The 20,013-nt window shown below is 36.5% G+C and overlaps 2 protein-coding genes across 2 annotated transcripts in view; one reads left to right on the top strand and one right to left on the bottom strand.

Moving 5' to 3' along the window:
- Nucleotides 1–20,013, top strand: part of loaf (lost and found) — a 106,237-nt gene that overhangs the window by 282 nt on the left and 85,942 nt on the right. The gene's annotated exons all lie outside the window — the stretch shown is intronic.
- Nucleotides 659–14,797, bottom strand: LOC137922354 (maltase 1-like). The gene is made up of 7 exons (XM_068765337.1): nucleotides 14,626–14,797; nucleotides 10,528–10,707; nucleotides 9,323–9,456; nucleotides 7,765–8,027; nucleotides 5,104–5,281; nucleotides 3,698–4,075; nucleotides 659–994 (listed from the first exon to the last, which is right to left on the bottom strand). The coding sequence occupies exons 1-7, from the start codon at nucleotides 14,795–14,797 to the stop codon at nucleotides 659–661; spliced, it is 1,641 nt and encodes a 546-aa protein (XP_068621438.1).

Here is a 20,013-nt window from a genome sequence, read left to right on the forward strand (position 1 = left end):
CAATTTTCCGATACGATATAGCTTTATTCGATTCGAATTACGTTATTTATTGTGTGATCAAATCTAATAACATTGAAAGCTTAATACAACGTTTTGTAAGCCCGCGTGTGTTTTGGATTTATAATAAATTAAAAGATAACGATCTTTTAAAGTAAGTAAACTAGGTCTGTGCCAGTGAAAGAAATGATTAGCTTGAAAGGACCGTTTAGGGGGCTATTACGTACCGAAAATTACAGCGACTCGTACCGGAAATAGGTCATAGAGACAATACGGGGCTTAGCGTGGCGAGTTGCTCCACGCGCGTTATGTAGTATACAATCCGGTACGCTACGCTAGAGTTTGTGAGTGATGTGGGATATTTCATCTACCCATGAATTATTACATTACATTTGTGCGTATAAATGAAACCTCCTTATTAATATTATCGTTTATTTTTAAATTTCGAATGTTATAATACTCGTATACGTTCGTTTTTTTACATTCATAAATTATGTTTTTGAATTTCGAACAGCTTTGAAACAGAATATACAATCGGTTGTTTTTAAATCATCTTAAAGACTTTTTAGATTAAATTTGAAAATTATTAAAAAGAATTAAGTAATCTTTATACAAAATTAAATCACAAATGTGTTTATTTAGTTTTAGAACGGCTAGTACTTTATATGGTGCTGAAGTACTTGTTGATCTTTTGCCAACCTTCAGATAGTTTGTTAGCAATCTTGTCCACCGGACCTGGTCCGCTGCAATGTCTTGGCGGACCGGCAAGGAGCACCGCTTCTCCTGGACCAAGTCTTGCTCCTCTATCCTTTGTCACGTGAAATCCATTTGAGAAGGTGGATCCTCCGGAGCTAACAGCCACCGTCATCGTTGGTGGAAGACCAGGGATTTTCGAGAGCTGGACGTCGGTCTGTTCGTGTGATAAGTTGATCAGAAGCAGCAATGATCCTGCGCCTCCCCATTTCAATACTGCAATTGCACCTCCTAGTCTTTTGATCTAAAATCAGTTTGAAAGCTCTTTGACAAGGTGAAGGAATCTTCACAATAATTGAATATTATCATCAATAATTTCTTTATCTTATCATCATCATCAGTTTGGTCATCCACGTTCACTGCTACACCTTTCGATAGGATTTCATTAGGAAGGGGTCTACATCCAGAGCCTAACGACGAAACGGAAGTTGGAAGACGGAAGTCACATGCTATGGTTTCCAGTCTGTGGTCTCAATTGTACAACCTTAAGGCTTCAGCGGCCTGTTCGTTGCTCTATGTGACATGCAAACTAGGTTTATAGTTAAAAATAAATATTAATATTGTTATTTTAAATATGTTATGATTGTTCAGGTGTTAACCTTCAAAGGTTGTGGTAGAGAATGATCTTCGTGGAACTTTGCGTGTTTCGAAATATCAAAATCGAGACTCTCCTATCTTTAAGATGTTAAAGTTCTTTTTTAAATAAGAATGAGAAATTTGGGATATTAGAGAGAGAATCGAAGAGAATATAAAATATAAAATATTCTTAATTCAAAATTTTTAGTGGATCTAGTCTAAGTGACAGACGATCTTTCATATATTCATGTAAGCGGATAGAAGCCTACTGTAAGATATAGGCTTCCCGCCTGGCCACTATGACTGATCCTGCGCTGCATCCAGAGACTTTAGGCTCGCATAGTACAGAGCCGATCCACGCTGCGTCTACCAGCTTATGGGCGCCATTTGAGAACCCGTCAGCCCCAACGGCCATCAGTTGCATGAGCTATATATCTCGCCCATTGCCACTTCAAACGTGCAATTCTTTTACCCATGTCTGCGACCATGTTCGTCTTAAGTTCCCTCATTTCTGAATCGATCTCTCAAAGCCTTTTTGGCGACCTCACAGGCACCTATGAAACTCAAATTATATAAACATTTTGACTACCATTAAATTCGGAAGTTAAATATGCGTCGAAAGGATGCGATACGAAACTCGATTCGTGCACTTTTTAAAAAGCTAATAGCATTACATTAAATTTCTTATTTACTCGAAAACCTTAATTTCGTCTTGAAAAATTTAACAAATTTAAAGGTCTTAGTGTACGTATATATAATAAAGTTCTACAGGATACCTTAGATGATTTTGAAGAGTTTCTAGATCATCGTAATGCGTGCTTGTGGAATACAGATAGGGGGCATAAGAAGTAAGAAGGGGGCGTTTAAGGAAAGCTAAGGTGGAGAATGGCATAATAAAAGGATAAAAAAAACTGTCTTAGACCTTCCTTTTGTTAGTTTCAAATCTAAAATTAAAAGTATATTATTAAATAAATCTTAATATAGCATTCAAGGGTTTTTAGTTGATCGAAATGTGTGGAACCTGGTTTATTGAGTCATTTAAATGGTTGATATAATAATGTACGAATTAAAAATTATTAAATTTCATTTAAAAAGTGGAACTGTTGAGTTCCTGGCCGGCTTTGATCAGACCAGCGTTCCGAGTCGGTGGTAGGTTACTGCTTATAATGTTAAAATAATCGACGATTCAAAAGCGCATATAAATGTCTACTTGAATAAAGATATTTTGAATTTAGAACAGATGGAACTGGAAAACCACAAGAATATTTCCAATTCAAATAAAAAAAAAAAAAGATTACTCGAATAAAGTACGGCATGTATGATCTCTTTCAGATGTATTTAATTACTCACGCCGGCTGACGCTTTGTTCGCGGGGACCTTTGAAATTGCATCGTGGGCTACAATTCGAATCGATTTTTCAAATTTCGAATCCACTTTTTTATTTACTACTACACACAAAAGAGAAATGGATTAGTTTATACTTCCACGAACACTAATCTATTAGAGTTATGAAAAAAATGCAGGGTGAGGTGATACGTGATTTAAAATGGTGAATGTATGTAACGTCTTCAGTGTCTAAGGATGAGCCGTCGTATATCCAACGGAATCCAAGAGCTGTGCATTCCACGGCATCCTCGCTGTACCGCAGCAACACGAGACCACTTCGCATTGCTGCCGATGTAGGCACCTATCCTAAACGCCCCCTATCTCTATATCCTTTTAGTGCCGACATTTGTGACAGGCAGGAGATACTTTAGCATTATTCTAGTGAATACGGGCTGAAGGGTTAGAGATAACCTCCTTTTTTTGGTTTCGCATGGGAGGGAGAATCTTCCGGATCAAAATGACCTGCCTCTGGGGGGAGAACAGGTTTTTTTTTATGGTCCCCGCTGTTGGGGACCTCTCGTTCCCCTTTATTATTATCATTCTTCTCTTTCTTCTGTATCATCTTATCTGTCGTACTGTTTCTTTCATTCTACAATTTTCCCAGTCTTTCTCTTTCATTCCATTAGCTATACATCCATCCTCAACCACTACATTCTAGGTTTCCTTACTATTTTATTTTGCAACATGGGGAGAACAGGTTGTGTGGGATTCCTACCAACTAAAACCTTCCTTGGTGACCGCTGTTCGCGCTATGCGCGGTACCGCGGTATCTCCCGGCCAGGGATCAGCGCGTGGTCTTCCCACGCGCTGAGATATTTTATATAGCCCGTCCCAGGGTATGCGTGTATTGTTCACGCTAGCTCCAAAACCTTCGAGGTGCTATTATAATGGTTCGAGACCACATCGACCCATCCACCTCAGAGTCAAAGCTGACCTAACCTAACCTAACTTAATTAAAAGAAAAAGTTAATGTTATTATAGTTACTTCTGTATGGGGTCCGTTAGCTGGCGACTTCCTCATAGCGGCAGCAACCCTGACGACTCCAACGTGGCTTAAATCATTCGCAAACTCAGTCTTCGCGTTCGCATATCTGTAATTCGGTGCAAGCGGCAGCCAGGGTTGTCCACTCGTGAAACCTCCTCCAGGTGTGTCGTCCCAAGGAAATGGAGCGAAGGAGCCTTTCCCAACTAGTGGCCAGCAGTTAGAATTCGTTGTCCATTCGAGAAGAGTATCTGCTGCTCCTAGCTCGTCGCCTTGCTGGATTACAGCGGAGCCTGGTAAAATGAGGGCCAGCATGTTGATAGCGTCTATCATGTCGCTGCCATATCTTGACATTATGCGTGTACCACCCGATGTACTGGTCTGTGAAATTATTAATACAAAAATAAAAAAAGAAGAAAATATACAATTGATTAGTTCTTCTTTCTTTGCAAGGTATACCTCCTCCCTTATAATCGCTACTATGACTGGTTTTACAGTGCCAGTATAATGCGACTTCAGGGCTAAGTAGACCAAATACGTCTACCTAGAGGGCATATCTTAAACCAAAGAACTAAAAATTGGGATAAAAATACATATGTTATACAAATCAATAATTTAAGCTCTAATAAAATAAGAATAGACTGTGGTATACTATTACGGATAGAAATACACTGTGATAATTGAGGAGAGGATGAAAGGCAATGTTAAGAAGGTAATTTAGAATGAGAGATAATGTTAGATTATACGACATATGTTAGAAGAGTGAAAGAAGAATGAAAATCAAAGAAAAGAAAAAAATTATTAAAAATGTTAAGTACATTTCCTACATCATCATCATTTATTCTTATGTCCTCAATATAAGGCAGAGGGCGTCCACAGTACGTCGCCATCTCGAGCGATCTTGAGTCTCGCGCTTTACTTCGCTCCACTTCATTCAAACTGCCTTCACTTCTGCAGTGATCGTCCGTCAGGTTTGCTTTAGGCGGCCAGGTCTTCCCTTTCCTTAAGGATTACATTCTAGAGCTTGCCTCTGTATGTGATCAAGGTCCCTTCGGAGCGTGTGGCCTATCCAGTTCCACTTGCAGCGTTTACAGAGATCTACGAGAATACGTCGAAGACAGTTGTTTACGAAGGCTTGGACTTGGAGCATTTACCAAAATAAGCTAGAAAAAAATACTAAACCCATAGTCGATATTAAATAAAAAATTGCTCACAAAAATATTTTACTCTGCATTATTTTATGATGATGTATTAACTAAAAACCATATTTTTTCGACTAATAACCTATTATATATAATGCCGAAACAATTTAGCTTGAAAGCAATCGAGATACGGCCCCGTGCGGTGCGGTTAGTGCGATGTTCACGAAACGATTTACGACTGCCAGATGCCACAATAAAGATACTCACTTGCCAAGTGACGGCCGTGTCTTGCGGAGAATACAGCGTAGCTGCGTGTATTGCTACGGCCAAGTCCGGCGCCGTAGGCTTCGTAGGCGCTGTCAACGTGTTACATATTACGCCATTGGCACCGTCTACGCCGTAGATGCCAGATGCAAGCTCTACCGTAGTCTCACTGATAATTACACTGGAAAATGATACGGCGGTCGGAAGTGAGGCATTCGGTCTCGCAATTTGAGATCGTTAATTCCGCAAAACTGTTGGAAAAGCGCCAGTGATGATACGGAATTTTTTCCGCTTGCTTTTGTATACGGAATACGTAATTACGTACGTAAGGAGAACTCGCGTAGACCGCGGGTGGCTGTAGAGTTCTTAAAGCATTAAATAACGCAGTTTCAAGTACTTTGCTTAATATTTCTTTTACTTAATTCGCTGCCAAATGGTTTCATTTATTAAAACGTATTTTTTAAAGTTAATTTAGTGCTTCAAGAATATAATTAATAGTAAACTAAGAAATAAGTAATGGTAGCTCAGCGGTAAGGGCTGATACTTATGATCGTAGGTAGGGAGTTCGATACCCAGAATATAATCATATATAATCTACATTCAGAGTATTAATGATATAGGGTTGCCAATGCTCACAGACAAGTTTATAGAGGATTGGCAACACCGTCCCCTGTGTATCATACCACATGTGGTATATTCTGCGATCGCCTGCTAATAGGAGGGATATGGTATATCCCCCAGAGATATCTTTAAGGGAGGCCTAGCCCTCACAGGCGTATTTAAATTGAAACGACGACACTATGGAAAAATTTAAGGCTATATTTTGGCTGACGTTTTAGATTAGACTCGTTTGGAACTGTATGTGGAGTTTAATTACATTCTAGTTCTTCTCACATTATTCTCATGTTGTACACGTGTGATAAATATAAAGGATACAATTTGTAGAAAAAGTGTAATTATATATATTGTTAATTGAGTTCTTATATATGTATTATTTTTTTATTTAATGGAATCAGGCGTTACCTTGCGGAAGTCCATCCTAAGTAAGAAAAGGACCAATATTTAGCCACTTTCGCACATGCAGTGGTAGTCGTGCAACAAAGTGCATCGCCCGCCAGCCCGCTGATAAATGCGTATACGGCAAACAAAACAATGCGAATCACACAACTGCCACCGCCAAATTACTCAACACGTGTTTCACTCTTCTACGGGGCATCCTCAGGAGTTATTATAAAAATAACTCCAGAGTATGGCTGGCGGGCGGTGCACTTTGTTGCACGACTATCACTGCATGTGCGGAAGTGGCTAAATATTGGTCCTTTTCTTACTTGTATTATTTTTATGATCTTGAAGAAATTGCTTCGTGTAGTATGTATATAGCGTGTACACTAAAGAATATTGAATAAAAATTAATAAAATAATCACAGGTAAAAGGATTTTAATGTATACAATTTGAAATATATGAACATATATATATATCTAAACGTATATTGAAAGCTGTTAGGACAGACATTAATCTCGTCGATTTGATCAAAAGTCGAATTGGAATAATTTAAAACTTGTATCATTATGGTACGAAGTTTAAAATTCCGTTACTCCTTCCGACTCTTCGATTTAACTTCAATCGCTTTCGTTAACAATGTAACGGAGAAATGCATTGAAAATAAATTTTGACACTTAAAGAAGTATTTCATGTTAAAACTTAGCCAATATTAATAAAGGAGTCATAGATTTTATTTTAAGTAAGATAAGGCCTTAAAAATGTTCTATAAATACATTAATTTTAAACTCAAATATATCAGATGTTAAACTGTTATATGTTGAAAATCACACGCGCCCACTATGCCAGAACAAACAGATCTATTCTCAATCAACTCCGTATGAAAACCAGATACTCTACCATCTGTTACCAGCGGGATTTTAGCTGTTTCTACCACATAGCTCGGAGGGATGCAGAGAGTCCTCAAACCTGGTTGTCGTAGGAAAAGTAGAAGTAAAGAGAACAAGAGGGATGGTGGAGGGGTGGGTAGGTGGTGACTAGCTAAATAACGGAAGCACTCAGAAAAAACAGGTCATAGAGATCTGAAGAAGCAACTCGTCGTATCCTCAAAATACTTGAAGAAGAGCACCACCTTCACCAATTAAGATAAACGACAAAGAAGAACTTTCAAAGGAAGGTTCTAGATTTACAAGTGGAATCATTGACGTATTTATTTTCACTCTAATTGTGTATGATATAAGCGCGCGTGTGTGTCTGTGTTTATTGGTGCCTGTGTATATCTGTGCATCTGTCTGTCTCTCTCTATCTCTATCTCTGGTTGTCCGTGTTTCTCTTTCTGTCTATTTGTGTGTGTATGTGTAACTGCATTAAAGAGGACGGAATAAGCAAAATACGATTGAATACCGCATTGAGCACATGCAACTCGAACCAGCTCGAATTACTGAGAGGCGTTGGCGAGGTGCACTTTGTTGCATGACTACCACGGCATGTGCGAAAGTGGCTAAATATTGGTCTTTTTCTTACTTAGAATGGACTTCCGCAAGGTAACGCCTGATTCCATTAAAGATTTCTCGCGACCTTGACTATTACATCGGTCCACCTATTCTCTACTAGAAGCCTACAGAACCTTCCGGCCTATAATTTATTCAAAGTTATATACTTACGGTGTTTTCAAATTTGCGCTCCGAGCACACGCCAATGCATCTGCATAGAGTATCCTGTTCATCTTAATGCTGCAGTTGAAGTCTTCTGTATATGGAATTTTCAGCATGACTCCATCGATCCCTGATTTCAGCCAATTACACTGGACCTCCGACAAGGCGGCGGCTGTGTTCTCAGAACATAAATTCAATAAGGCTTCATTGTTCTTGACGCGGTAGTAAGCCTTCCGTTCCTTTGACCATGTCCACTCCATGCCGGTGTCTGTCTGTGTGAAATTTATTATTTATTAGTGTCCTTAAAGACAATATTACACGGGAAATATAGATGCATATACTATATTAAAGAGAGTATACACAATATTATTCGTTTCATACGTGTACTGTTCAGAGTGGTTGTGGTCATGCCCTGGTGAGTTCTGGTGCCCTTGCTGCTGACACTAAGCATCTTCATATAGCTCTGTGTTTGGCGGAGTGAGAACATTCGTATACTGACTTATTAGTGGCAGTTCTGATGATTCTATCTCAATGGAAAGCGTCCATGAGATCATTTGCCTTCCACTTTGTCTTGCACCACTAAACGTTCCATTGAATCTTCATCACGGGTGATATGTTCAGAGAATGTAAGAAGACGTATTTGCACAGTAGACGATAGCGTCTCTTTAATGATCGAAATATTGGTTCGGTGGGCCATTCACGGGATTCTGATCATCTGTCTCTAGCATTTCAGTTCCAGGATGTCAATTTTCTGATGATTCAGAATCCTTGGCGACCAGGTCTCCGCACCGTATAGAAATATCACATACACGCTATAATATCTGATATATTTAAGGCCGTGAAGAAACTTACGTGTGCTTGAACAAAATGTAACATCGTCAAGCCTATGTCAGTTGGAATATTACAAATCTGGATTAAAATTAAAATTCTGGAATTTTAAATACAATTTGGAGATCTGTTACTACCGCCATCTATCGACGCTGACCAAAGTAAAAGCGGTCCGACAAATATATTCCATACTTATCAAATTATCATCATATTAGCTGTGAGACGCTCACTGCAGGGCATAAACCTCCCCCGGAAATTGACAATGACACTATGTTGTCAGTCATCCTGGAGAGGGTATACCTAACTACGTCTACTAGGACGTGTAATGTCGTGTAGTAAATCCATCGCGTATTAAGCAAGAAAAGGACCAATATTTATCCACTTCCGCACATGCAGTGGTAGTCGTGCAATAAAATGCACCGCCCGCCAGCCCGCTGATAAATGCGTATGCGGCAAACAATCCGAATCACACAACCGCCACCGCCAAATCACTCAACACGTGTTTCACCCCTCCACGGGGCATCCCCAGGAGTGCCAAACACAGAGTGACCGAGTCACGACCACTGCATGTGCGGAAGTGGCTAAATATTGGTCCTTTTCTTGCTTAAGATGGACTTCCGCGAGGTAACGCCTGATTTCATTAAATACCGTCGCGTATTGTTACATCTCTATTAACTGGGTCAAATAAAAAAGTACATTCCACACTTTTGCACAAGTTATTTAACTTGTAAAAACTAACCGCCATCTCTCCTTGTTTGGCCTCCTTCCAGTGTATGATATCTTCATAACCGCTCTTCCGCTCTGCGCTTAACTTGAACCATTCAGATGCAATGCTAATTGCTTCAAACTGCAACGTAATTACCACTTGAAGTTCTGCGGAGAATAAACACAACATCCCTCACTGTACCGTCTGAACTGGGTTAAAATAAAAAATATCGGAGCTGAAATTGCATTCCTTCGAGTAGAAGCTGGAAAAATGTTTCGGGAAAATTGTTCTTATAGCTGCTGTCTTATTTTATAATACGGATTTAATATATCACCATACCATCAGGTAGATACCCCCAGAAAGGCCCCAACCAAAGATCGCCACGTTGAGGTCCTGCCCATATCAGGTGACTTCCAAACTCTTGGGTACAATGTATGAGATAGTTTTAAATATCATGTATATATACTTTCCTAATAAAGATTAATTATACAGAATTGTTGGCAATAGATGTAAAAGCTTTAAAGAATTTCATGTATATTATATATATATATATATATATATATATAATTTTATTTTAGTTTTACTCGTTCAGATAATTTAAAAACTAGTCACATTTTAACAGGCGACTTACACATCAAATCGTCATTAAAAGTGTTCGCTTTTAGCATTATTTAAATTGTGAGAACGTGCAAAAGTATCATAATCCTTCATAGAGAAAAGATACTCAATAAACTCTATAGCACATACAGGATGTGCAACAAAGTCTTACAAGATACACATAGACATAACACATACACATGCGTATATATATGCATGTGCACGCACACACATATGCATAAAATGTTTAAATAAGTAAAAAAGTTGTTATATACTATCTGTATTTCTATCTATTCTTGCAGACGTACTGTCAGAAGTAATTTATCTGTCGCGTTCCTAGAGAAAAAATAATCAATGATTTTTCAGAATAATTAGTTTATACAGGTTGATTTGAAATATGTCTAAAAGATTTTAAAGCATTTTTCTGATTAATTTGCTATGTATTCACCCCCTTTAAAACCTTTTTAATTGATTACCAATCTCTATCTTTGACGGAACTATGAAATTCTGGCCGCCGTCAACAGATGGCGCTAGTTGTTTGTAAAAGTATAAAAGGGGCACCGCGCGGTATAATCGACATTAATAAAGAAGACTCGACAGCGGCAAGACGTGTTACATAAAATAAATTACGTATATCTTACCTAATTTATGAGCTTTGTTGAGAAAATTGGTAAGCATATCCATGTTTCCGTACCGGGAGTCGATTTGGGAGAAGTCGACTGTACCTGGTTGAGTACAGTCAGTGCTTCTTGCTGATAGAGCTGATAAGATAACAGCATCGGCTCCAACCGCGCGTACGTAACTAACTTGTTTCGTAGCACCTGGAATTACACGACTGGTTAAAAAAAACTCCTACCTATCATATTACAGTATACTAATATATTTTAAATTGATAATGCAGCCTGGGAATGTGTCGGTCTAACTACTGTACAGAGGAAATTTCAGAAAGCGATCACGTGATGTCCACCACTGGACAATAGTCTACTCCAGAAATTGGATAGTTATTATTAAGTTGGTGAAAGCCTGCACTTGTCATCGCTTTTTTTGTATATTTTAACAGAAACCAACCCACAAGTTGCAAACCTTGCAAGAGAACGAAAGGTTCCAAAAAACGTGGGCCGCAACAAAATCTACAAGGTGCAATACAATTTAAAAAACCCTCGACGTCGCTGATAAAGGGACCTGTGTGTTGTCGTTGATGACAAATATCCTTGACGTGGTCACTTACGACCCAAAGAGCAATGGATAGGCTGCGAGATGGAATCATATTTGATGATATCTGAAGAACCAAGAACACTGAAGTAGCTCGAAGAATCGCTGGTCAGGAACGAATGTGAGCGGGGTATATCGCTCGTGTGACCGTTGGTTGTTGGGGCAGAAGGTTAACGAGTGGCGACCACGATAGGCCCCCCCCCACTTGATGGACAAACGACATAGTTAAGTTCAAGGAAGTCGCTGAACTTTGCGAGAAGCCTATAACTTGCAGTAGGCGTCTATCTGTTGAAAAGAATATTATATTAAATTGTTGACAGCTTTATTATTTATAATCTGTACCACATCCATTATTCTACTTTAGAAGATAATTAAATGATACATTTAAGTTTAAAGAATAAAAAAACGAAACTCAAAATAAAATTGTTTTACGACTTACGAGTACGCAATTAATATGTATTGTTAACTAGCTGATACCTCAAACGTTTTTTTGCTATGTATGTTATTTTTAGTAAACATTAAAAAATAAGGGTTGATCGTAGAGGGATGAATATTTAGGGTTGTATGTATTTTTGTATGCTGTATCATATAAAAATAAAAACAAAAAATTTTGCATAAAAAAAATTAGGGATGGTGGACATTCCTTAACATTTAGGGGGATGAAAAAAGATATCCGATTTTTCATTCTGCCCGTATACGCGGTAAGATTCACGAAAATCGGTCGAGCCGTTTCGGAGGAGTTCAATCACGCACACCGTGAATCGAGAATTTTATATAGTAGATATTTGTATGTATGAGTTTTATATGTATGTGTATAGTGTACATAAAAATAAAAGAATTCAATTACATATGTCCGGCTTAAAGCGCAGGTTTTTTTTTAATGGCCCCCTTTATTGGGGACCTGTTGTTCACTCTATCTGGTGTGGGACAGGGACTATTTTATTTTATATTAATTTTTTCACATCTGTTTTAATTTTTGTACTCTTCTTCCATACTTCCTGTTATCTCTTTCTCCGTTCTTCCACTATAAAGTTCCATCTATCTTTCCCTTTCATTCCGTTTCGTTTATCCTCAATCACTGCAGTTTGCAGTCTATTAATATTTACAATTCTATCACAGATTTTGTATATTTACTTTCTTATCGTTCGCAATTCGTTAATTTATATTTAATTTATTCCTACTATAGTTTTTAAGTAAGAAAAAGACCAATATTTAGCCACTTCTGCACATGCACCGATTAGTGCCAAACACAGAGTCAACTTGGCACTAATCGGTGTAACATAACTCCTGAAGATGCCCCGTGGAGGGGTGAAACACGTGTTGAGTAATTTGGCGGTGGCGGTTGTGTGATTCGCATTGTTTGCCGCATACGCATTTATCAACGGGCTGGCGAGCGGTGCATTTTATTGCACGACTACCATTGAATGTGCGGAAGTGGCTAAATATTGGTCCTTTTCTTACTTACGGCGGACTTCCGCGAGGTAACGCCTGATTCCATTAAATACTATAGTTTTTATTTATTAACATTTTACATTGTGTTTACCTGTTTATTTTTCTTTTTATTGCATTATTAACTACAATCCTACAGAAGCTGAGGAAGGACTCTCTTCCTTCCTTATCCTCAAAAACGGAGATGAACGTGACCTCATGGTCCTCCGAACACATGACAGTGGGTTACAAGGTGGACCACGATCTGGTCCACGCCCGTTTCACAGAAGCTAAAGCGTAGGTTGGGCAACATAAGAATGAAATATTAAAGTAATTAAAATATAATTAGATTTCTTTGTGAGAAGAATTTCGCGCTTTGTAGACTCATTTATGTTGAGTTATGGCTTTGTGGAATTTATTCATTAAAACAATGTGCAAGTGTTAGTTTTTTTTTTTATAAGAAATGCTTTAATCGCGTATCTAATAAAGAGTTTTAAATGGTACTATACATATAAAAGGAGTCAATTTTATCCAGGTATATTGCAACTGTATTATCAACTTCAGATCTGCCGCTGAAGCGATTTAAAATTAATTTAAAAAAATATTACGGAAAAAAGTAATTCAGTACAATACAAGAATACGATACTGATGTTAATGCGTGAAATTAAATGTTTTTGGATGATCGCGAATATTGGAGACCTATATTATATTTTCGATCCAACTAGTTGGATGCCGAATTATTAGGTGAACAAACGTGTATAGTATAGTTATATATAAATAAACTTATAACTATATAAATACTAAAGTGCCCGGCGATAAATATTGCACATCGACTTTTGGAAAGAGACAATCCGACAAAGCCGATACTACCCGGCTTCGTAGAGCACTATTTCTGTCCCACACTACTAATGTGACGTTTTGTCAGTAGTTTTATTTCGTGCGAAAGAGATAACGCTCTACGAAGCCGAAATTAGCCGATTGTCTCTTTCCAAATTTCGATGTGCAATATTTATCGCCGGGTATAATATATCATCATATAACCAAGTACCTTTTGGCATAACTTTGAATTGACTGGTAGAGAATGCCTAAACGCATTAAGTAAACCTTTAAAAATTTTGTAAAAAGGATAAATAAATATATAAATATTAATATGGTTAATGTATCATATCATAATTTATAAACGTGTGCAAATTATAGCACTATAGATCTTGTTTAAATGTAATAAGTTCAAGTCTAAATTTGAGTTTATCTAACTCGAGATAAACTTTGCGCTTTGCACGAAGAACACGCTCTTAATGAGTGTATTTAAAAGAGACAAATAGAGTTCTTTGTGTGATTTATTTGTGTTCTTATTTTATTAAGTGCCTCTTAGTTTTTATCAAGTTCATCTTCGCTTGACTTTATTTATAATTATATATATAAATCTGTTGCTTTTTTAGAACGCAGTATAGTGTTTAATTATGGGATATAAAAGCTTGAATGTGATGATTTTTAAAACTGAAAAGCGATAAATAATAACAGACTAAACAACCGTGATAAAAAAGTCCCTGGCATTAGGAACGCAGATATTTTTTTTTCTTCGTTGGTAGGATATTTGCCAATAGCCTGTCAAAAGGTTTAATTATATACGAGCTCAACGTATTTTTTTAAAGAACCAAAAGTGAATTTTTCGATTTTTACAATGGGTGATATTATTTAACAAAGATTCAAAATAAAAGTCCAAGACTGACTTGTCATTCACTACCTGAGCGTCGTGTCTTTAGCAGCGGGGCGGCCATCTTGGATAAAGACAGCATTTGAACGAAGAGAATAATTCTGATTTCCTTATTTATTATCTGATTGTATAAAGAAAGTGATTATAAATAAATACAGCAATAATTTTGAATCATACGCAAGATTATTTTAATTTTCAAATTTTCATAAGTTACGACCACGCCCACCTGACATGGATTCTAATGAAGGCTTTACTGCGCTTTATATATATATATATATATATATATATAGATATATATATCTAATAGTGTGTTTGGAAGTAACTATGTTGTTTAGTTATACATATATGTATTTGTATTAGGTATGTATGTCGTTTTAAAATTTACCAATCAAATCTCCAAGTCCATCTCCGTCGCCGTCTTTGAAGGAGTCGACTAACATACGGTAATAAACAGCGTTATTCCACCACGGCTCTACCACTTCCCCGAACGCCTCCCCCACCATTTCCCCCACTCCCATCGTCACAGCCACCCCTATTGCGAGCGCGATGAACCGCATGCTAACCGAGATTGGCACATTAATGATCATTTACCGTAAACCATGACCTTGTGCGATTAGAGCTGGGACGATTTCTTAGCACATCTGGTACGCGGAACAATACACGCTTAACTTTTATAATATTGCTCCGATAGATTTACTTCATACTATCAAAAGCTATTTTTAAAAACACTTATGATATAAATATTATTTTTATTGCATTCTAGAAAAGTCAACGCTTAAGCTAATAGCACTGGAAGGAATAGGCCTTCCCCAAAGATATATATCGTATATCCCTATATATATGAAGATATACGATAAGACAGGGAAGGGATATAAAATAATAGTCACGGCAAGCAGGTTGGCGATAGTGTGGTATTATTACTGCATACAGCAGAGGATGCTGCTGCCAATTTCCAGAAGCCTTGTTTATGAGCAGTGACAGTCCTAAAAAAATTGTACCCTTGAAATCGAAGCCAGAATCAACGATCAGTCTGTCCTTTACCGCTGTACCGCCTACAATGTGGACAAACAACCTCTTCTAAAAACGTTAGATAAAGGCTGCTATAAACTTAGCGTATTGGAAATCTTTAGTAGATATCTGTGCCCAGCTGTGGACATCCAATAGCTAAAATGATGATGCCATAAAAGCATGTCAGAATGCTACAAGAATTATCTGTTACAATTTATTCGAGGAACAAAATAACTGTTAGATTTTTGACAGATAGCTGATTCAGAAAAAGATACACTGTAAATACAAACCATATTTTGTTTACGGTAAACACATTCCGAAATATAAATTTAGAGACAACAAAATTAAAAGAATGTAATAAAGTTTATTACTGCGGTCATAACGCTATTTGTTAAAGTATTAAAAGCGCCTGGATTAAAGAAATAGCAATAAAACTCGTGGAAACGTTTGCTCAAAAAATTGTACAGATATTTTTAAGCAATAAATGCGCTGATATTTACCGCCTAGTGGTATTCACGAGGTTTCTTTATAACATTTCTAGTTTATTAGGTTTTTCTTTAATACTTTATTGCCGAATATTTAGTTTTTTTTTCAAAATTACAGGTGTTAGATGTTCACACCAGGACATAGGCCTCTGTAAGAGTATAGAGCTTGCGTCTATCTACCTTGACAAAGTTGTCTGGCCACCATGGTAGATGTTTCACGTGGTCCATACCTCAGAAGCCTTAAAATCCAAAAGAATAATATATTCCATGACAGATCTTTATAACAACTGTGTAGATTATCACCTAAGTAAATTCTTATGTAACAGTCAATAATAAGAAACGTATGGACAAAGTATGTTTTTTTACATTTGAATAATATACAGGATGATTGGTTATAGATGTAAAAGCTTCAAGGAAGTGAATATATGGTTCATATGTCAATAAAAAGCCTCTAAGTTTTTACACATTTTTACAATTATTATAAAGTGATCACTCTGAAATAAGTTACTTTATTTATATTTTAATGCGACATGCCAATTACTTCCAGTACGAAACAATAATTAATTTTAATATATAGTATTCATAATTTTTGAACCTTTTTTTTACTATATTATCATTAAGTTGTTTATCGCTGAAACCTTTGACTTTAGTATAATGTGTAATAAATATTGACAACATCGCGTACAAAAACAAAATTCTATATATAAGACAATATATATTAAAGGAATAAAAATTAAAACAACTTAATATTCTTCAAGTGTATAACCAGACTTCTTAAGATAATTTTCCTCCCAGCTCGGGTAATCCCCGGCATTAAGCCCTGAGTACTGTCGTAAAAGCGTTTTTAAATTTGAATCTAGAACGCGACTTTCATACCGTACCAGCTCAAGTTCGTGTAGCGGTATGAAAATACCGTAACGTATTAAATTCGGTACGCGGAGTGCACTACGTCCCGTCACTAGCGTCCGGATGCGCTGTCAGCTATTATCCGGTTCTTAATCACCGGTGGTTAGGGGACAAATTATGGTACGTACTGTATAATATAGTGACTATCGCCTTCCGAGGTGTATAATTTGTATATATATCCAATGAGTGGCTGATAATTGAATTTAAACTCTCTCTGTATTGTTAGCTCTGGTTCACAAAAATTTTATTATTTATGCAACTCTTTTCTTTAAAAAATTCACAGCTATCACAATTTGAAAGAATCCAGAAATAAAAATACACGATGCAAGCTGCTACCGGTTCAATAGGAAATTAACGTGGGATGTTTATGTCCAGCGGTGAACATTTTACAGTTGAAAATATAATAATTATAATGTAGTTACATATGTCTTCACTAATTTCTCTGGTTCAAAGGTGTGCGGAAAATAATGTCGCTTTGTGCATTCAGTGTCGAGTTGGTTGAGCTATGAAGGCGCTTAGTCTAAATCTTATTACAGTAAATAAGATACCGAAACTAACATGAAGACTCATTAGAAAGTTTACACTTGCTCAATGACCTATGGGCACTTGCATATACAAATATAATAAAATAAAATAAAATGAGAAAAATAACAAAATACGAATGGGAAATAATAAATAAAAAAACTGGTGTAATAAGAACTAATAAATAAAATTATTAGAGAAACCGGAAAGTAATATCGCTTTCTTAAGTTAAATTCACACGACTACATTTTTAACAAGTTTTTATTTCCAATCAACAATATATTCACCTTCGTTATTAACATCCTTTTGCCATATAGTGTACACATTAATGCCGGAGCAGTAACAAATCAATCGGTTTTTCTGTAAAATATGTCGAAATAAACGACATTACTTTTCGATCCACCTAATATACTGTTTTGATAAAAAATTAAGTAGATATCGTCATTTAAAACCTCCTTTGTTAAAAAGACATTGTATTTTTTTTTCAAAGTTGGTAGAATCCTTTGTAACATTTGCCAAGCATCTGTTTGTCAAAATTTGGAATATTATCAGCTCATTTGGAAGGATGTTTTGTATCTCAACTGCGTCAAGTCTCGATTGATCGATGTCATACTGCATTGGTTTTATGTATTATAGATTTATTAGTGTTATTGATGCTTTTATAAGTAGTTGTTTATAATAATAAAAAAAAAAACACTATAACAACAGGAAAATAAAAAGGAGATATATTGTAAATTATGGGTAGGAAATTGTGTGGTCAAAATGTAATATAAGATATAAATAATTTAAAAAACTAAAAAATTGTTAAATTTTACATTAGTATACAAAACAAAATAATTACTGCAAGGTAGCAGTCTAAAAGGAATTGTGGAGGAAGAGGCGATGTATAAAAAGTAAGAGAAAAAAGAAGAATGAATGAAAGATATAAGAGTGAGCAAATATAAAAGAACGTGAAAAAATTAATAAGCTACAGTTGTCCCCGTTTACTCAAGAAAGGGTACGAGAGATCTTCAAAAATGGCTGCCATAAAAAGTGCTGTTTAATGAACATTTTAAATTTAAAATGATAATTTCGATACAAGGGAGATGTATTGTAATATCGCATATAAAGGTATAGAGAAAGATATAATAATATATATTGAGTTTTGAAAGCAGACGTTATATGCCGTTATAAAATATGAAATTATCGATAAAGCACGTTGTATAGCTATAAAATTTATCCGCTTTTGAAGCTCAAAGCACCAGACAATGAAGGTTTTCTAAACGAAAACAACGAGGTTATAACAAAAATTTCAACTTGGCGTCGAGCCACTTAGTGTTAAAAGCTTTCAGTGTACTGCTGAAATGAAATCTGAAAACTGCAACCCGATAAGTTTTATCTGAGATAATAATCGATATTGAATTTTATTCAACTTAAAAATCGATTCAATAATATCACATACAGAAATTGTTTCAAGTATAAATACATTTAAAAAACTTTTAAGTTAAACGATTTTTTGATACCCATATTGTGGTGGTTGTGGAAAAATATGTATCTGGTCCGCCATATTGAAACGGCGTCCATCTTTAATTTTAAATTTTGACATAATCATCGTGTTTTACTAGTGTAGCCCTTTCATTTGATACCCATATTGAGGGAGTTAAGGAAAAATATGTAATCCGCCATTTTGTATCGGTGGCCATCTTAGATTTATAATGTTATTGATTTTATTATATTGTATTGTCATCTAAATTAAATGTGTGTACCAAATTTCAGATCAATCTGACAACGAGAAGGTGCTTAAAATTCAATTTCTAATTTTGACTCAAATAAATAAAAATAAATTCCGTACGGGTCGGACTAAATAAAACCGTTTAAAAACGACTCAATTTATAAAAAGTATTATTCAATTTTAATAACGAATATCCGAAGACAAAGGTTTTTGATCAATATGTTGCTAGTTATGACATATGATCATGTTTGTCGTCCATAGATCATTGGGATCTGAAATGGGATGATCAGTAGAACCAAAATCAGCAATATAGCTTGTAGGAGTGGTCGTGGTACGGTAGCTTCTTGTTCTTCGGTAGCTTCTTGTGCTTCGGTAGTTCGTCGGTTGTATCTTGTTCGTCGGTTGCTTCTTGATCTTCAGTTCCTTCTTCCTGTGTTGACCGCACCTCCGCTAGCCCTTATAATGAGCGCGGAGACTCTCAAAAGCGCGATGCAGATTTTCGTTGCGTCTACTGTGGCGCCATCATCATGTATCTGTTTCATTGCCGCCGCCGCCATGCGATTGACGGTCACGTGGGTAAGAGCTTGGTGTTTGAGTGGCGCGCGATAAGCACGCCACAAGCTCAAAGAATTGCTTGTCTGTGGGCGGGCAACACCGCTTGTGCAACTGACGGTCGTTGGGGTTGAAAGGTTCTCAAGGGGCGACCTCGTCGATGGACGCGACGCGGGTACACCGAAGGCATAGATTAAGGTCGCGGTTTAAGGAAGTCAATGCTTAAGATCGGTCATAATGACGATCATAGTTGACGTGATGATATTGAACTAACTATATCTAATATATAAAATTCTCGTGTCACGGTGTTCGAATTTGAACTCCTCTGAAACGGCTTGACTGATTTTTACCAAATTTAATATGCGTATTCAGTAGGTCTGAGAATCGGCTACTATCTATTTTCTATACCCCTAAGTGATAAAGGTTGTTCACATTTTTTTTTTATTTTTTTAACGAAATTTTTTGTTTTTATTTTTTAATGATACAGCATACAAGAATACATACAACCCTAAATTTTCTCCCCTCTACGATCAACTCTTATTTTTAAATTGAAAATTAAAAATATTTTTTTTTTTGCAAAACAACGTTT

The sequence above is a fragment of the Battus philenor genome, unplaced genomic scaffold, assembly GCF_028537555.1.
Source record: "Battus philenor isolate CCGP_79_NKW_IND1 unplaced genomic scaffold, ilBatPhil1.0.hap1 SCAF_2, whole genome shotgun sequence".
NCBI lineage: Eukaryota > Metazoa > Arthropoda > Insecta > Lepidoptera > Papilionidae > Battus > Battus philenor.

Bases quoted from the DNA above. Each gene is read 5' to 3' on its own strand.
- LOC137922354 (XM_068765337.1), bottom strand. From the start codon at position 14,797: ATGCGGTTCATCGCGCTCGCAATAGGGGTGGCTGTGACGATGGGAGTG. The intron at 9,457-10,527 runs GTAAGATATACG...TATTCTCCGCAG, and splicing joins CAACAAAGCTCATAAATTAG to AACTTCAAGTGGTAATTACG. The intron at 995-3,697 runs GTAACTATAATA...AACTGATTTTAG, and splicing joins CTAACGGACCCCATACAGAA to ATCAAAAGACTAGGAGGTGC.